This window comes from Anguilla rostrata, chromosome 16, assembly GCF_018555375.3.
Source record: "Anguilla rostrata isolate EN2019 chromosome 16, ASM1855537v3, whole genome shotgun sequence".
In the NCBI taxonomy this organism is placed as follows: domain Eukaryota; kingdom Metazoa; phylum Chordata; class Actinopteri; order Anguilliformes; family Anguillidae; genus Anguilla; species Anguilla rostrata.
Genome location: NC_057948.1, coordinates 29,869,173 through 29,886,313, shown reverse-complemented (window position 1 = coordinate 29,886,313; position 17,141 = coordinate 29,869,173). Strand labels below are relative to the sequence as shown.

The 17,141-nt window shown below is 52.2% G+C and overlaps 1 protein-coding gene across 2 annotated transcripts in view; it reads left to right on the top strand.

The window, feature by feature from the left end:
* The window catches only part of LOC135241658 (Golgi apparatus protein 1-like), a 55,570-nt gene that overhangs the window by 30,626 nt on the left and 7,803 nt on the right, over positions 1–17,141 (top strand). For both annotated transcript variants that reach the window (XR_010326076.1, XM_064312213.1), the window contains exons 5-22: positions 1,318–1,521; positions 1,881–1,952; positions 2,366–2,552; positions 3,191–3,405; positions 4,212–4,333; positions 6,618–6,719; positions 8,550–8,703; positions 9,756–9,893; positions 10,215–10,301; positions 10,681–10,743; positions 11,390–11,503; positions 12,535–12,623; positions 13,286–13,403; positions 14,666–14,758; positions 15,304–15,441; positions 15,852–15,975; positions 16,259–16,401; positions 16,507–16,608. Coding sequence is in view for 1 of the 2 variants with exons in the window: in XM_064312213.1 (XP_064168283.1) it covers positions 1,318–1,521; positions 1,881–1,952; positions 2,366–2,552; positions 3,191–3,405; positions 4,212–4,333; positions 6,618–6,719; positions 8,550–8,703; positions 9,756–9,893; positions 10,215–10,301; positions 10,681–10,743; positions 11,390–11,503; positions 12,535–12,623; positions 13,286–13,403; positions 14,666–14,758; positions 15,304–15,441; positions 15,852–15,975; positions 16,259–16,401; positions 16,507–16,608 (2,265 nt within the window). In the remaining variant the exon portion in view is untranslated. The remainder of the gene's footprint in view (positions 1–1,317; positions 1,522–1,880; positions 1,953–2,365; positions 2,553–3,190; positions 3,406–4,211; positions 4,334–6,617; positions 6,720–8,549; positions 8,704–9,755; positions 9,894–10,214; positions 10,302–10,680; positions 10,744–11,389; positions 11,504–12,534; positions 12,624–13,285; positions 13,404–14,665; positions 14,759–15,303; positions 15,442–15,851; positions 15,976–16,258; positions 16,402–16,506; positions 16,609–17,141) is intronic.

Genomic DNA, 17,141 nt, shown 5'->3' with positions numbered 1-17,141 from the left:
CACCTTAATGTGCCAGAAACGGTGTTTCGATAATGGGAGAACGGCCTGCTCGTGGTCCCGCCCCGTCTCCTGGTGAACAGAAGGACACGGTCTGCCTCTTCCCCTGCCTTCTGTTCCTGCCATTCTGTCTGGGCTGCCTGTCGACGTGGTCCCGCCTCCTCCAGAGTGTTTGGCCAATACATGTGAACGCAAAACGCGTCAGTGTGCTAATGTAGCGCTCACGCTAAAACTGCAGGGCTGTCTGGCCCTCGCAAAAAAGACGGGCTACCTTTGTGTTCGGCTCAGATGGAACTATGAGCATGGGGGGGGGGGGTGTAGCAGCTCGTCTGAACGGGGCAGAGTGTGTTTAAGTGTGAGGTGTGAGGGAGGGGTCCTGCCTGTCCCCTGTCCCCCCCCCCATGCTGAAACCCGCTCCGCGCCCCGGGTCCTCGGCGGTGGGGGGATGTGAGCCCGTAATGGCGGCTGCGGGGGGGGGGGTTCTGTCACAGAGCGGGCGTGATTATGACTCAGCCCGTGATTACCGCCGCGGCGGTCCGCGGCGCGGGGACGAGCGCCGGTCGAGTGTCCTTACAGGCCAGGTGCCGCGGGCGCTCTGCGATGGAAGGATGGAAAGATGAAAAGGAGAGATTGGCCTTTTTATTTCATTTATTTTTGTTTTGTTTTTGCAGCTCTCACGTTCTTTCTACCTTCTGCTTTTCTTTCATGGTTTCATTTCATTCTGATGCGCCGTTTCTTCCCGTTGAAGCGTTTTTTAATCGGGTGCGAGGTTGGATGACTGGCAGGTGCTGCGCCTTTTTAGTGTGACTGCTGTAGGCCAGTCCTGTTTACCGCTCGCCCCCTAGAACCTACAATGGGGAACAGAACGAGCACGGTGATTGCCCGTTGCTTTTCCCAATCTGTGACCTGCTTTAGCACAAGTAAGCGTCAACAGGCGATTTATTTGCCAGTGCCGTGTACTATAATTGTACAGTTTGATCAAACGTCTTTTTGATAGAAGGTAGAAACGATATTGAATATTAACTGTCTGTATTAAATATAGCAATACAGGTAATGGCTGTTGGGTTGAATGTGATTGAACTGTAGCTTTAAAAAAAAAAAAAAAAATTTTTTTTTTACATTATGCAGTAATTTATTTTTTCGTTCTTTATTCTGTCCATCTCTCTGCTTGGAACGGGCTGTACTCACAGCTCCCTTCCTCTGTCTGTGAAAGACTGAGAGTTCAGTCTTTCTCCATCCTTCACTCCCTCCCTTCCTGCTCGTAACGCTCTTGAATTAGGACTCACTTTCTCTCTCCCTCTCTCTCTCTCCCGTTCTAAGGACATCCACTCTCAGGGCGAGGTCATTTCCTGTCTGGAGAAGGGCCTGGTGAAGGAGGCCGAGGACCAGGACGGGAGGCACGTCATCAAGGAGGACTGCAAGAAGGCCATCATGCGCGTGGCAGAGCTCTCCTCCGACGACTTCCACCTGGACCGCTACCTGTACTTCTCCTGCCGGGAGGACCGCGAACGCTTCTGCGAAAACGTGAGGCCCCGCCCCCCTCCGTATGTCTCCGCCCCCCCCCGGGCGTGGGATGCTGTGCCCCGCCCCTCTGGCTGCAGGAGTCCAGGAACGTGCGCCAGCTCCTGTGTTTGCGTGGGAGTGTGTGTTTGTGTGGTCTGTTCTCTGTGCCTGGCACAAACGTGGCACAAACGCGCCGTACTGGGGCTGCCAGGTCTGCAGTGCTCTCCTTGCCCTCTTCTTAACTCGCTCACAACGGAGAATGAAGATGCCAGGCGCCATGTTTTAGACTTTTCTGCCTTTCCCTGCTTGGAACGTGGTAATTGTCGTGTCTGTAGTGTATCTATGGAACGTGGCAGTTATGTTTTTGTTTCGTCTTTCAGACCCAAGCTGGCGAGGGCAGGGTCTACAAGTGTCTCTTCAACCACAAGTTTGAGGAAGCCATGTCTGAGAAGGTTTGTTTTACTGTTGCCGGTATTTTTGTTTTAATTATTCGCTTTTTAATTATGTTTATTATTCATTTTATTTTTCGCACGCTTTTCTAATTATCACTTTGTGTGCATTTTTCCTGGGAGGCAACACTGCATTCAGATTCATTAACCGGAGGCTGTCCTCTTACAGTCTTTCCATTTATACATTAGGCTCATGCAAATGAGCGTTTTGACTGATCTGCTTGGAGACGACGTGCATATTAATGTCCCTTTGACTCCAGTGGTGAGTGCGTGTTGGTCCGCAGCCCATGGGAATGAAGATGACGCATCACATTAAGCACGGATGAAGCTGCTTGGGATGAGCAGTGATAACGCGATTTAAAGTAACGCTGTGTGTGTGTGTGTGTGTGTGCGTGTGTGTGTGTTTCGGTTCTCAGTGCCGAGACGCTCTCACCACCAGGCAGAAGCTGATCGCCCAGGACTACAAGGTCAGCTACTCCCTGGCCAAGGCCTGCAAGGTGGACCTGCGCAAGTACCGCTGCAACGCCGACACCAACCTGCCCCGCGCGCGGGAGGCCCGCCTGTCCTACCTGCTGCTGTGCCTGGAGTCCGCCGTGCACAGAGGTGCGTGTGTGTGTGTGTGTGAGAGCAGGGGTGTGTGTGAGCACGTGTGTGTGTGTGTGAGCAGGGGTGTGTGTGTGTGCGTGTATTTGTTTGCGTGTGCGTGTGTGTGTGTTTGTGGGTGAGCCTGTGAACCTGGGTGTGTGGGTGTGTGTGACCGAGCGGGCGGGTGGGCGTGCGTGCGTGTGAGAACCTGTATGTGGGTGAGCCTGTGTGTGTGAATGTGGGTGAGTGTGCATGTGTGTGCTCATATGTCTGTGTGTGTGTGTCTGTGTGTGTGTGTGCGCTCATATTTCTGTGTGTGTGTTTGTGGGTGTGTGCGCGCTCATTTGTCTGTGTGTGTGTTTGTGGGTGTGTGGGTGTGTGGGTGAGCGCGTGTGGGTGTGCAGTACGAAGTTCAGCTCACTCGGCCTGTAGCTGTGAGGTCACAGCTTTGATTCCCAGGTGTGGCTCTGCCATTATGCCCTGGAGCTCGGTGCTCAACCTGAAGAGTGCTTCAGTTAAACGCGCAGCTGTGCAGCTGTTCTGCGTGTGAAAGCGCAGACGCTGCTGCGTGCTGTGAGTGGCTCTGGATGCGTGACTGTGCCGCATGCCCCGGACCGCGAGGTCACAGGTTTTAACTTAACCCCTGGCTCGCCCAGGCCGCACGGTGAGCGGGGAGTGCCAGGGCGAGATGCTGGACTACCGGCGCATGCTGATGGAGGACTTCTCCCTGAGCCCCGAGATCGTGCTGCACTGCCGGGGCGAGATCGAGACGCACTGCTCCGGCCTGCACCGCAAGGGCCGCACCCTGCACTGCCTGATGCGCGTGGGCCGCGGCGACAAGGGCAACGTGGAGAACCTCTGCCAGCAAGCGGTAAGCGCCCCTGCGCCAAGCCTGCGCCTACCCTGCGCCAAGCCCCTGCGCCAAGCCCCTAGCCAAGCCCCTGCGCCAACCCTGCGCCTAGCCCCTGCGCCAAGCCCCTGTGCCTAGCCCCGTGCCAACCTGCCCTGCGCCCTCGCCAAGCCCTGCGCCAGCCGCCACCTGCGCCTAGCCTGCCAAGCCCTGCGCCTAGCCCCGTGCCAACCCTGTGCTAAACTCCCGTCACTGGCCGCCCGGTCGCTGCAGTGTGCTGCCCGCTGAGAGGCAGAGTGAAGGCTTTAGCTTGTAGCACAGTGTGCGTATTTAGAGTGAGGAACGAGCACCACCACTGTGGGCTTTTATTCCTCTTCTTTTCTCCGCGCTGGTTAAAGAGCCCTGTATGGGACGTCTGCGCTGGCGGGCAGATGTGCTGTCAGCAGTCTCTGTCTCCCGCTGTCTCCCGCTGGAGTCAGACTGGACTTGCACAGAGCACACAGATCTGGCTCTCCTAGGGCAAATAATGAGAGGACTGTACTGTCCTGTTGGGCTGATGTTCCCGCCCAGCCCTGCTTGTTCTCTGTCTTCACCCGTGTGCACACACACACACACGCACATGCACACACACACACACACACACACACACACACACACACACACACACACACACACACACACACACACACACACACACACTCACGCACAACACACGTCACACACACACACATGCCACACAAAACACACACACACACACACACACACACACACACACGCACAATGGGAGTATTGATCGCTGTGCTGAAACCCTGTTTGTGTCCCTGCAGCTCCAGAACCTGATCCAGGAGGCGGACCCGGGGGCGGACTACCGCATCGACCGGGCCCTGAACGAGGCCTGCGAGTCCGTCATCCAGACGGCCTGCAAGCACATCCGCAACGGAGACCCCATGTGAGCGCCCCTCCCGCGCGCTGTAGTCCGTTTACCGCTCGCGCTCTGCACGCCACTGCCTGCACGCACGCTCGTGCCGCCATGCCCAGCCCAATCACATGCACGCTCAAAGCACAGACCTGCACATGCGCTAGCCACATGCACCACACAGCCACAAGCACTGCACCACACACACACTGCCGTGCTCAACACAAGCACATGCACACACACAGCCACGCACACACAGCCCATGCACACACAGAAGCACATGCGCACACACACAAGCCCACACGCCCAATCACACACACACGCCCATGCACACACAGAAGCACGTGCGCACACACACAAGCCCACACGCCCATGCACACACAGAAGCACATGCACGTGCGCACACACACAGAGGACTTGAAGGAGCAAAGGAACAGGAAATGGATGGGCTGTAGTCCAGCTGCTTGCGGGATGGATAAAGTGGCGTGCGCGCAGTAGCCGGGATAATCAGTTCCGCCTGATTGGTCCGCTAATGCAGTCCCCTCATTAACGCTGGGGGACGAGTGTCTCTATATCGGGGTTAATTCCTCTCCGCCTGTGACGGGCGGAGCACGTGGGCCGGGGGGGGGCCGGGGGGACCGGGGGGGAACCGAAGCGTCGGCCCGCATCAATCAGGCGCCGCCGTCCGGGGCGCTCGGGTGATGTGCTGCTTTAAATAGCGCCTCGCTCGCCCGCTCGCTCGCCCGCCCCACTCGCTGGTCTCTGCGTGGAGAGGCAGTGCATTGCCATTCATTAGTCTGCAGACCTTTACAGCGCATTTCTTAATTACTTTATCGAGTGTCCCGTTTCCGGGATACGTATAGGGGTGGGGGGGGAGGGTGAGAGAGGTGGGAACAGATGCAGAAGCGCGGAATGCTGTTCTGTTCTCACAGAATCGACAGATTCCTGTGCGTTTCATTCCCCCTTCCCCCCAATTTGAGGTTTCTGTAATTGATTCTAATGGCCTGGGTGCGCGGCAGAGGGGAGTAATGAATTTGGGAGATGTGGCGGAGAGAGGGGGAGCAGCGTCGGGGCGCTGGCTCTGTGAGGCAGAGGGGAGTAATGAATTGGGGAGACGTGGCGGGGAGACGCTGGCTCTGTGAGGCAGAGGGGAGTAATGAATTGGGGAGACATGGCGGGGAGACGCTGGCTCTGTGAGGCACGGCGTGTGCCGGAGGGCGTAATGGCGGCTCCGCGCGGGGGCTGACCTTCTCTGAGGCGTCTTTCTCACGCCTCCGAACGGCCACCTGTCTGCCGACTCTCCCCTCAACGAGCCGCTGCCCGCCCGCATGTCAGAGCGGGGGGGCGACGCGCGAATGTCTTCATTTGTCATCGACGCGTGACAGAATCGGACGCGAGCTGGGGAGCCGTTGTGCTCGGGCGCTAGGCTATCACATCCATGAGCTTGACTATCTGTGTGTGTGCACTGCAGAGGTGGCTGGGGAAACGCAGCAGGCAAGGGCTACACTTTCCCTCCAGGGGCTAGTACACTTTCCCTCCAGGGGCTAGTACACTTTCCCTCCAGGGGCTAGTACACTTTCCCTCCAGGGGCTAGTACACTTTCCCTCCAGGGGCTACACTTTCCCTCCAGGGGCTACACTTTCCCTCCAGGGGCTAGTACACTTTCTCTCCAGGGGCTAGTACACTTTCCCTCCAGGGGCTAGTACACTTTCCCTCCAGGGGCTAGTACACTTTCTCTCCAGGGGCTAGTACACTTTCCCTCCAGGGGCTAGTACACTTTCCCTCCAGGGGCTAGTACACTTTCCCTCCAGGGGCTAGTACACTTTCTCTCCAGGGGCTAGTACACTTTCCCTCCAGGGGCTAGTACACTTTCTCTCCAGGGGCTAGTACACTTTCCCTCCAGGGGCTAGTACACTTTCTCTCCAGGGGCTAGTACACTTTCTCTCCAGGGGCTAGTACACTTTCCCTCCAGGGGCTAGTACACTTTCTCTCCAGGGGCTAGTACACTTTCTCTCCAGGGGCTAGTACACTTTCCCTCCAGGGGCTAGTACACTTTCTCTCCAGGGGCTAGTACACTTTCTCTCCAGGGGCTAGTACACTTTCCCTCCAGGGGCTAGGACACTTTCCCTCCAGAGACCAGTGCACTTCCTCTCATCTCCACACTGCAGGTGGATGTGGTGGGTCCATGTGCCTATGTGTATGGAAGAGTGTATTGTTGTTCAGTGTATTGATCTCTTTGTGTGTGTGCGTGTGCGTGCGTGCGTATGTGTGTGTGTGTCCGTGCATGCGTGTGCGTGTGTGTGTTTTGTTTGTGTAGGATCCTCTCCTGCCTCATGGAGCACCTGTACACAGAGAAGATGGTGGAGGACTGTGAGCATCGGCTCCTGGAGCTGCAGTACTTCATCTCTCGAGACTGGAAGTGAGGATTTAATCCCGCCGCTCCCCGTCAGGGCAGCCACAGTCTAGGAAATGAATCTGCAATTAGGAATAGTGCAGAACTACTGTGTGCTTAGTGGACAAGAGAAATTATGTTTGTGGACTAAATTAAATGACATGTGATAATTTAAGACTCATTACAATAGAATTCTGTGTGGCCTAGGTATAGTTTCATAATAGCCGCGTTTCCACCGCAGGAACTATACCCCGGAACTAGGAACCTTTTGAGGAACTCAGAGCGTTTCCACCGCAGGAACTAGGGTCTAAATTTAGTTCTGGGGGCTTTGTTTTACCCCCCAAAACGTTCCTGCTCAGGGGGTAGTACTTTCCGAAAGTACAGGAACCTTTTGGGTGGAGCTTGCAGCGCTGAACATTTCTGATTGGTCGAGTACTCGCAGCATTTGTGTTGTATTTATTTTCCGCCATTACCCGCCATGTTTAAAAATATGAAGCGGCAAACCAATTTATTTTCATAATAACTTCAAATCAAACTTGTACGTTATGCGGCGCAGTAGCCTAGTTTTCGTTATAGCCTGCCAACGTCTTGGAATTATAACGTGTGCTCTTCTGTTCTTTTCTTGCTTTAGTATTCGTTTTATAAAATACTAAGCATTCGTGCTGGGACAGCATATTACGTAGGCTACCAAAACATTCAAACGGATTAATTCGGTTGCTGAATATTTTCTTCCGGATTTTCTTTGTTAGCCTGTTGTAATTGACTCAAAACGTTTGATACATTTATGTGAGGTATGCGGTAGTTCTGCATAATTAACATTGGTGATACAGTACAAGCAAACTGGAAATCACCATCCGCACTTTTTATCCGGGTAAAATAACAGGTTAATTCTAGTAATCTTCCCTTTAGCTTTTTCAGACTGCGTAATTTTACTCAATTGTACTGCCATTTTTCAATTCCACGAAAAGACCAGGAAGACTATGGACTAATTTATGGTGCATGGTTCGCATCTGGAGGGCACACTTGCTGCTCGGCTAGCAGTAACTTCGAAGGAAAGCAAACGGTGGCTGTACCACTACTAATTTACATTTTCACGCAAGTCCGAGTTTTCGTTCTATTCTTGTCATTTTGCCATTAGCCTATATGGAATTGACGACGAGAAAGTAATCAAACAGCAAATTGTTTACAACGTGTGCATGTTTTCTGCTGTTGTTGCCAGTTATACATATAAATGTGAATGCATTCTGTCGCTTCGGATGTCAAGACATGAAAGCGAATGTTCGCATAAAAACATAATGAATGTGTTTGAGAGGATATATGAAAATCAATAAATACAAAAGTAACCATATATAGTCATTGTTGGTAAACCGTTGTATAAGTGGAATAAACCCTTCCGGGCTGTCCCGGTTATTAGAAAATAATGTAGGCTACTTCGGTGGTAGTATGGGGTTACGGAAGAAATCATATGACAGACGGACCGACGACAACGTTGCTTTTTCATACGTCAGTGGGCTAATTTGCCTAATCTTCGCGGTACTTTAGACCCCGGTGGAAACGCAGACAACCATTGGCTGAAGGAACCTTTTAGTTCCTGGTAAAGTAGTTCCTGGGACTGAAAGTTCCGGGTAATTTTGGTGGAAACGCGGCTAATGTCTGTTGTAGCACCTAGTTCACCTCCCTTCTGTTGTGCTTTTTAAGAAATTTTGAAAGGTTATGTTTTGTAAAGACGTGGATGGTGTTACGCAGCCTGGTTAAGTTCCCACTTTGGTCCACGCGGACGTTAAGACCTGGCAGTGCAGCAGCGGGTGGCCGCTGGCCTGCATCCTGTCCTGAACCTCCCACGGTGCCTCCTTCCAGGCTGGACCCCATCCTGTACAGGAAGTGCCAGGGGGACGCCTCGCGGCTGTGCCACACCCACGGCTGGAACGAGACCAGCGAGATGATGCCCCCCGGCGCCATCTTCTCCTGCCTGTACCGCCACGCGTACCGCACGGAGGAGCAGGGCCGACGGGTAGGCGGCGTCCTGTTCGCCAGGGGCCAGGGGCTAGGGGCCAGGGTCAGGGGCCACGGACCACTACTAGTGTACCTCATTCTATCGCGTACTGTACCACGCTCCCCCGAACTCAGATATAACTGCTGTCTTATTCCACGGGTTGTGAGCTTCCCATTTTCCAGTTTAAATACTTGACGATTTGGTTGGTGTGTTTGTGAAGGACTACTCTCCAGGTTTGGTAAACCAAAAAAATCCCCTGATCAAATAAATGCACCTCAGGTCAATGTTTTTCTGTTGTCTTGTGTACATTGTTGCAGCCCTAAAAAACTGCAGGTAAAATGCTTTTGACGCTGTTTTGAAGAACAGTCATATTATCACCTATCAGGCAGAGTCCAGTTAAATGTAGCAATTAAAAATATGCCGAATTTATGACATCCCTTTGACTTTGAGCCATTTTTCCTAACCTGTCCTCTGAGTTCTGTGACAGATTGAGTTCTTCATGCAAGAAGTCATAGTATCTATTCTTTATTTTGTAAGCTTATTATACAGTACAAACCGTATATTAATATTCACATGGTGGAGAAATTTAGTTTTAAACTGCTTTAACGGGCTCTTTTGAATTTAACAGCCCGATTCAGCGGAATCTGTAAATGTATATGTAAGTAATTACTCAATTAGAACTTAGCTAATTACGGTGATTATGATGATGTTCGTGAGAAATGGAACTGATCATGCTTCTACGATTAAAAAAAAAAAAAAAAATAAAATGCTTTGCCAGTGTTTTTCAGATATGCCACATCTACAAATAAATTATGGCCAAGTAAAGGTTATTTGCTAAATTTGTTGAATCACTTTGGCAAATGGAGTGTAATTTGGATCATAATGATGTGATTCCTCAATCGGTGGGGTTGCTATGGTGACTCGGATTCATGAAGCCACAGGAATACCGTGCATGCGTTTGTCTGTCTGTCTGCCTGCCTGCCTGCCTGCATGTCTGTCCTGTCCTGTCCTGTCCTGTCCTGTCCTGTCCTGTCCTGTCTGTTGACGGGTGTCTCCCGGTCCATCCACAGCTGTCGCGGGACTGTAAAGTGGAGGTGCAGAGGATCCTGCACCAGAGGGCGCTGGACGTGAAGCTGGACCCCGAGCTGCAGAAGCGCTGCATGACCGACCTGGGCAAGTGGTGCAGCGAGAAGACCGAAACGGGACAGGTGGGTGTCGGAGCGCCCCCCTGTGCTGCTGTGGACCTCTGTACTCTGGGCTACTGGACTTTAACAGCACATAGGACTGTGTCCCCACTCCCCACTGTTTAATTTACCTAGGGACACTGGGCACTTGCCGTTTATTAATTATACCTTGCAAAGTTGCCTATCTGGTTTTTCATTGTGCATCATGAAAATCTTAATGTTCCTAATCCAATGTCTTACTGAAGTGAGAACTTTGCTGTAACTGGTGTCTTTTTCGTGTTTAAATTGTGTAATATGCTGTTTGTGTTTAAGTGATATGATTTCCTGTTGGTGTTTGTCCTTCAGGAGCTGGAATGTCTGCAGGACCACCTGGAAGACCTGGTCTCAGACTGCAGGGATGTGGTGGGAAACCTGACGGAGCTGGAGTCTGAGGTATGGAGGGATAGTACTCACTTTGTACTGAGAGTATGGAGGGATAGTACTGACTTTGTACTGAGAGTATGGAGGGATAGTACTCATTTTGTTCTGTGGGTATGGAGGAATAGTACTCATTTTGTTCTGTGGGTATGGAGGGATAGTACTGACTTTGACCTGAGAGTATGGAGGGATAGTACTTTCATTGTTCTGAGAGTATGGTGGTATATAGTATTCGGTGCCTTATTTATAACATTTCCTGGTGAGTTGTAAGAGTTTTTTTTCCTGTGTAACCTAAGCTGGTATTTACCCTTTAAATAACCTGGAGTTTTAAATTGACAGCTTGCTCCTTGCTTCTCACCCAGCAGCATGTTGACTGTTTCTCCTCTCCTGATAGGACATCCAGATCGAAGCTCTGCTAATGAGAGCCTGTGAGCCAGTGATCCAGTCCCACTGCCACGTGAGTCCCGCCCCCCTCACCTGAAACGGCCTTGGGCTTTCCACCTCATACGGCCCACCATCGAGACCTGTCATTGGTCCCTTTCTCTCTGTCTCTGCTCTGACCTGGGTTTCTCATTGGCTCGTGCTCACAGCTCCTTCCCTGCCGTGGTGCCCTTATTGGCTCCTGAGCTACTCAGACTTTTCCCCAAAGGTTTCTGGCTGCTGTGGGGTTGTGTCCAGGGTGTAAGCTCAAATTTAACCTTGCATGGGGGAACCTGGCCCGGGAGCATGAAGTTCACACACACGGCATTGACAGGTGGATTTTAACACCGGAAATTCCTCGTTTAAGAAGGCTACAGTGTTTTTAATAACGGCGCCGCTAGCTCACGGTCTGCGGGCCCTTTAAATGGCGACGAGGGGCCGTTAATATTGTGCTAATGAGCCGGGTTTCGTGGAGGCAGTGCGGAGATTGTTGACGGGTTTAGTGCTGAAATGCAGATTGCTTCACGGCCAGGAGACTGGATGAACTGCCTCGGGGTGCGATGAGCCTGCAGTTTTAATCTGGCCCCGCACGGGAGCCTACAGCTCTCTCTCACATTTTGTTTTCTCCCTCTGTCTCACACTCTTTCTCTCTCTCTCTCGCTCTCTCTCTCTCTCTCTCTCAGGAGGTTGCCGATAACCAGGTCGACACGGGCGACCTGATGGAGTGCCTGGTGCAGAACAAGCATCAGAAGGAGATGAACGACAAGTGCGTGGTTGGGGTCACCCACTTCCAGCTGGTGAGAGCCCCGGGTTTCGCCACGCCCCCCCCCGGCTGTGCGACCACATTTTACCAGCTTTTAGCCCCTACTCTGGGCCCTGGATGTCCTTTAGCTCCTGGGCTAGTCTGGGACGGAATGCTTGGCTGAGTGCACCCCCGCCCCCTCCCTTGTTGATTGATCTGGGGCCAGGTTGACCTGATCGGATGTGATGCGCCGTGCTGTGCTCTGTTTAAGCCTGGGGCCCAGCTGTCGCTGCAGAGGGGGGGGGGGGGCGCTGCGATCGCTCCCTTGTCAGTGATGGATTAAAGTACACATTTACATGGAAGTGTGGGAGTGTGAATCTTGAGAGGCCTTCTTATTCTGCAAATTAGCGGTTGCCAGTCTCTCGCATTAGTTATTCAGCGTGTAGCCCAGTTTCGCGTGAGGGGAGTCGCTGGTTTCTTAAGGGCGCCGGTGCGCTTGGGCTCCCCGCAGCATGCCAGGCTCGGTGCATCCAGGGGGAGCGTTTGGGGTGAGGTGAGGATTTAAGGTGAGGTGAGGATTGGTAGGTGAGGTTTAAGGAGTGAGTTTGTGAGTGAGGATTTAGTGTGAGTGGGTTTAAGAGGTGAGGATTTATGTGAGTAGATTTAGTGTGAGGTGGGATTAGGTGGTGAGGATTAGTGTGAGGTGAGGATTAGGAGAGTGAATTTAAGTGGTGAGGATTTAGTGAGTGAGATTGGAGTGATTTAGGTGTGAGGTTGTGTGAGGGGAGGATTTTATTACATACATTATTTGGCAGACGCTTCTATCCAAAGCGACGTACAAAAAGTGCATTCCATGGTCATAGACAACTGCTAAACACAGGTTCGGTAAGGTACAATACTTATTTTGTGCAGCTATTTCTAGCCAAGAACAGTTTAGTTCACACAGTGAACACTATTCAGACCATATAGTGTGAGGTGAGGATTTAGGGTGAGAGGAGCGTGTAGGGTGAGGTGAGGATTTAAGGTGGCGAGAGGTGGCATGTTTGTGAGCCTGCATCTCTTAACGTGTGACCCGTTCTCCCACAGATTCAGATGAAGGACTTCCGCTTCTCCTACAAGTTCAAGATGGCCTGCAAGGAGGACGTGCTCAAGCTGTGCCCGAACATCAAGAAGAAGTGAGTGCCCGGCTGTCTGAGCCGCGATTTACTGTCCTGTGTACACAGCGCGTGCGCTGCGGGAGGGACTGGCTGTGTGCGGTATGCATCCCCTGTGAGCTGTGGGAGGGGAGCTTGTCGCTGCTGTTCGTGAGCGCTGTGCTGGGAATACAGTGTGTTCCAGCCCTGTGGACATAAAGCTTGGGTGTCAGGAGCTTCTCAGCCGCCCAGTGCTTCTCCCCCTCCTTTCTCTCTGCAGTCTCTCACTCTGTTGTTTCTCTCTCTCTCTATCTTCCTCCCCCTCTCTCTCCCTCATCACTCTCTCTCCCTTTCCCTCCCCCTTCTCTCCCGCCCCCTCCCTCTCTCACTGTCTCTCCCTCACCCTCTCTCTCTCTCCTTGTTTCTCCCTCACCTCTCTCCCCTCCTTCTCCTCCTTCAATCTCCACCCCCTCCCTCCATCCCCCTCTCTCCCTCTCTTTCCCTGTCTCCCTCTTCTCCCTCCCTCCCTTCCCCCTCCCCCTCTCACTCTCCCTATCTCTTCCTCACCCTCTTTTTGCTCTCCCCTTTCTCTCCCCTTCCCTCTCTTCCTTCAATCTCCCTGTCTCCCTCCCTCCTCCCTCCCTCCCTCCCTCTCCTCCTCTCCTCCCCTCTCCCCCCTCTCCTCCCTCTCTCCCTCTGCTCAGGGTGGATGTGGTGATCTGCCTCAGCACCACGGTGCGGAACGACACCCTGCAGGACGTGAAGGAGCAGCGCGTCTCTGTCAAGTGCCGCAAGCAGCTGCGCGTGGAGGAGCTGGAGATGGTGGGTCTGCCATGGCTGCGGGCCGTTCCCCTACAGCTCCCCCCCCCCTTACAGCTACTTCAGCCTGGGATCTGGGGAATTTCTGCTCTCTCATAATATACGCCCTTGTGGCTCAGGGCTGGGAAACTTTGGAATTCCAGCTCATTACAAACTCATTCACAGGACTCACAGGAGCGCTGGTGAAATCTTTATCAGTCGGGCCTGTGATCGCTGACTCGTTACCTGGCTGGAGCGAGGGCTTGCTGAAACTGCGCCCCCCCCCCCCAGAAAAGAGCCCTGCTTAATGAAGCCGGATTACTGAGTAAACTGGATAACTGCACAAAGCCTGGAGCCCCTCCCAAATCTGGAACAGGGACTGAAGTAAAGAGCTGTTCCGGGTTTTACTCAGCGCAGTTATCCAGCTAACTCCGTAATCCTGATTTAGGAAAAAGAAGCCCTGCTATAGTCTCATGTAAATGCTTTTCTGGGTTTTCCTCAATGCAGGTATCCAGCTTCCTCAGTAAATCCTGCTTCATGAAATACCCCCCAGGGCTAAGCGCTCCTAAACTGCGACTTGGTGAGACCGACTGTACTCTGAGGCTTTCCGTAACGCTCACCCTAGCCTCACCAGCGAAATTAAACTGCTTTCCTGAAGGGAATGCAATTAATCATGCATCTAGTCTTTTTTTTGTCCTTCCTGAATGTCCACTGCATTGCAGAGACCACAGAAAGCAGCGTCATCTGATTTACGCGTGATCTTTGAGGCCATTATTGATCCATTCCCTCCCGGGTGATATATTAACATTCCTGCCGTGAGATTAGATGGCTGGGATGCGAAGCCGTTGATTTGGATATGGACATGCTTTGTGAATAATGTTTGAGGCTGGACAAAGCCTTTTGTGTCGAGGAACCCCTAAATCTATCTATCGCCTGCAAATCTGGTGCATCTCAAACCCTGGGGGGGATCCTCCTTTGCCTTTTCTTTTCGGGCGTGTACACAAATAACCCTCCTTGGGTCTAATTCCGAGCAGTTTTAAACGCCTGACTTTACGGCTGAGCTTATTTTATGGCTTTATCGTCCTCTTAACTGGCCTCTTGGATCGGAAGAGCTGACATTTTAATTCACACGGAGGTTAGAAACGGCCAGATGCCCCATTGACCGGTCGTTAGATGAGACCTTGTTTGACCACTGAGGGGGGAAATCCTTGCCGATTGTCGATTAAGGCGTCCGCCGGCGTCGATCCACCTTGACCTCTGACCCCTGCCGTTCTCTGCCCCCGCAGTCCGAGGACATCCGCCTGGAGCCCGAGCTGTACGACTCGTGCAAGCAGGACATCAGCAGACTGTGTCCCGACGTGGCTTTCGGGAACGCTCAGGTCAGAACGCCACTCGCCGGCTACATTCCCCGAGCAGACGCTCTCAACTCAGCTGTTGTGTCGTTATCAGAGATGCAAACGTGCATTATGTTAAAAGAAAGAAGGCACAGAAAGGGGCGCATTTATAATCAGTCAAGTTAGCCGAACAGACCGAGAATTAGCATTGCAAATTGAAAGTGAATGCCACTACACAGGTAAACCTGTGCTTAAACAGCTGTGCCTGTAACACTACTACTACTACGAAAGGAAGTTCAAAAAGGAAAGCAGAGGAGGGTTGTTACTGCAAAGAGGAAGATTTAAACCTGTGGTTCTATGTTGTGAACAAACGGTGACTCTGTTGGATGTAAATTTGCCTGAGGTTGTGAGTCTATAGGGTGGGGTAAAGATCTGTAGCGCAGAGAGTGTGATATTGAACTGGAGCAGACAGGTGCTGAGTTAGGAGCATGCGGGGGGGGTGGGTGAGCATGCGGGGGGGGGCAAGTGAATGCTGTTCTGTGGGCTCCCTGCTCAGTGTCTCCCCCTGCCCCCCTCCCCCCCCCCCCCAGGTGATCGAGTGCTTGAAGGAGAATAAGAAGCAGCTAGCGTCGCGCTGCCACCAGAAGGTGTTCAAGCTGCAGGAGGTGGAGATGATGGACCCGGAGCTGGACTACCAGCTCATGCGCGTGTGCAAGCAGATGATAAAGGTGAGCGGTCTCTCAGCGCTGGGGAGGGAGGGAGCAGCGGCTCGGACCTGCATTCAGGCCTCGCCTGTCCTAGCTTTGAGTTGGAGATAAATAAATATACTTAAATAAATAAATAAAAAAAAATTTTTTTTTGAAGACTCCCAACTGTGTGGGTGTGAATAAAAGAATGCATTTCCAAGTTAAGGAAAAAACGTTGATCGAATCCAGGCCTAAGCCCAAGACGTCTTGTGCCACAATAGCTTTTGTTTTTTTTTGTTGTTCCTGCAGGCATGACACTGCTGTCAGACCCGTGCAGATCTCTTTGGTGCCGTCTGTTCAGACAAAGCACAGCTGCGTGTGGGTGGACCGCACCCTCTGCTTTCACTGGGCGATAACGTCGATAATGTCTTCTCTCCTTTTCCCTGTTTCAGCGATTCTGCACTGAGGCCGACGCCAAGAACATGCTGCTGTGCCTGAAGCAGAACAAGAACAGCGAGCTGATGGACCCCAAGTGCAAACAGATGATCACCAAGAGACAGATCACCCAGAACACAGGTAACCATGGCTACCTTATGGAGCCACTGATGGATCGTACTCCTGCAGTGTGTGAGTGCACTGAAGCCAGCACTTTGAGCCCTGACCCCTGACCTCTGGGTGTCATCTGAGGACGCAGCTCACGATGGCTCCCCCGTCTTTAGATTAATACTGATTACAAGCATACACATGTTGTTTTGTTAGCCTTTTTTTTTTTTTTTTAAAAGCATTAATTCTAAGAGGCTGCATGGTCATCACTAAAAAATGGATGCAAACCAGGGTTTGTTTTCTCTGCCCTGTTCAGACTACAGATTGAACCCTGTGTTGAGAAAGGCATGCAAGGCGGACATCCCCAAGTTCTGCCAGGGCATCCTGAACAAGGCCACCGACGACAGCGAGCTGGAAGGCCAGGTCATCTCCTGCCTCAAACTCAAATACGCTGACCAGGTACCTGCTGCGCTCCTTTACTGCGCTGTACAGGCGTGTCGCGTGCCCTGTTCTGACCGGAGGTAACGCGTGTCCCTGTTTGTGTGTGTGTGTGTGTGTGTGCAGCGGCTCTCCCCGGACTGCGAGGACCAGATCAGGGTGATCCTGCAGGAGTCTGCCCTGGACTACAGGCTGGACCCCCAGCTGCAGGTGCACTGCACCGAGGAGGTGAGAGCCACAGTACCGCAAAGACTGCTACACAAATGAGGAGAAGCTCCTTGACATGTTTTCATGGTTATCGGCTTTAAGCCAACATTTCCACCTCATGAGGAGGTTGACAGAATCGAGTTTAAAGCAAGTTATTTGGCAGAAGGGTTCTATATATAATAAACACTGAGTGCAGCCCCACTTATTCCCCCTGGATGATGCCACACATGGCAATAAAGAGAGGTGCCTCAATGATGAATAGTCTCGTCTGTTTTTTTTTGGGAGGAACATGCAGCCCTTCTCCAGCTGCTGTCTCTGGGCTTCCCCAGCTAGGCTGAATGCTGAGGAAATGGCTCTGCGGCTCTGCTGCCTGAGCCCTGGCAGCCCGGCTATCTGTGTTCAGGCCTGGAGGTGGCGCTGTAGAAGGGCTGTTCAGCCGCTGCCGATAGCGCCCCAGAGTCTTTTCTGAGACATTACATTACAGGCATTTAGCATTTAGCTCTTATCCAGAGCGACTTACACAACTTTTTACATTGCATTTACTATATGAAGCA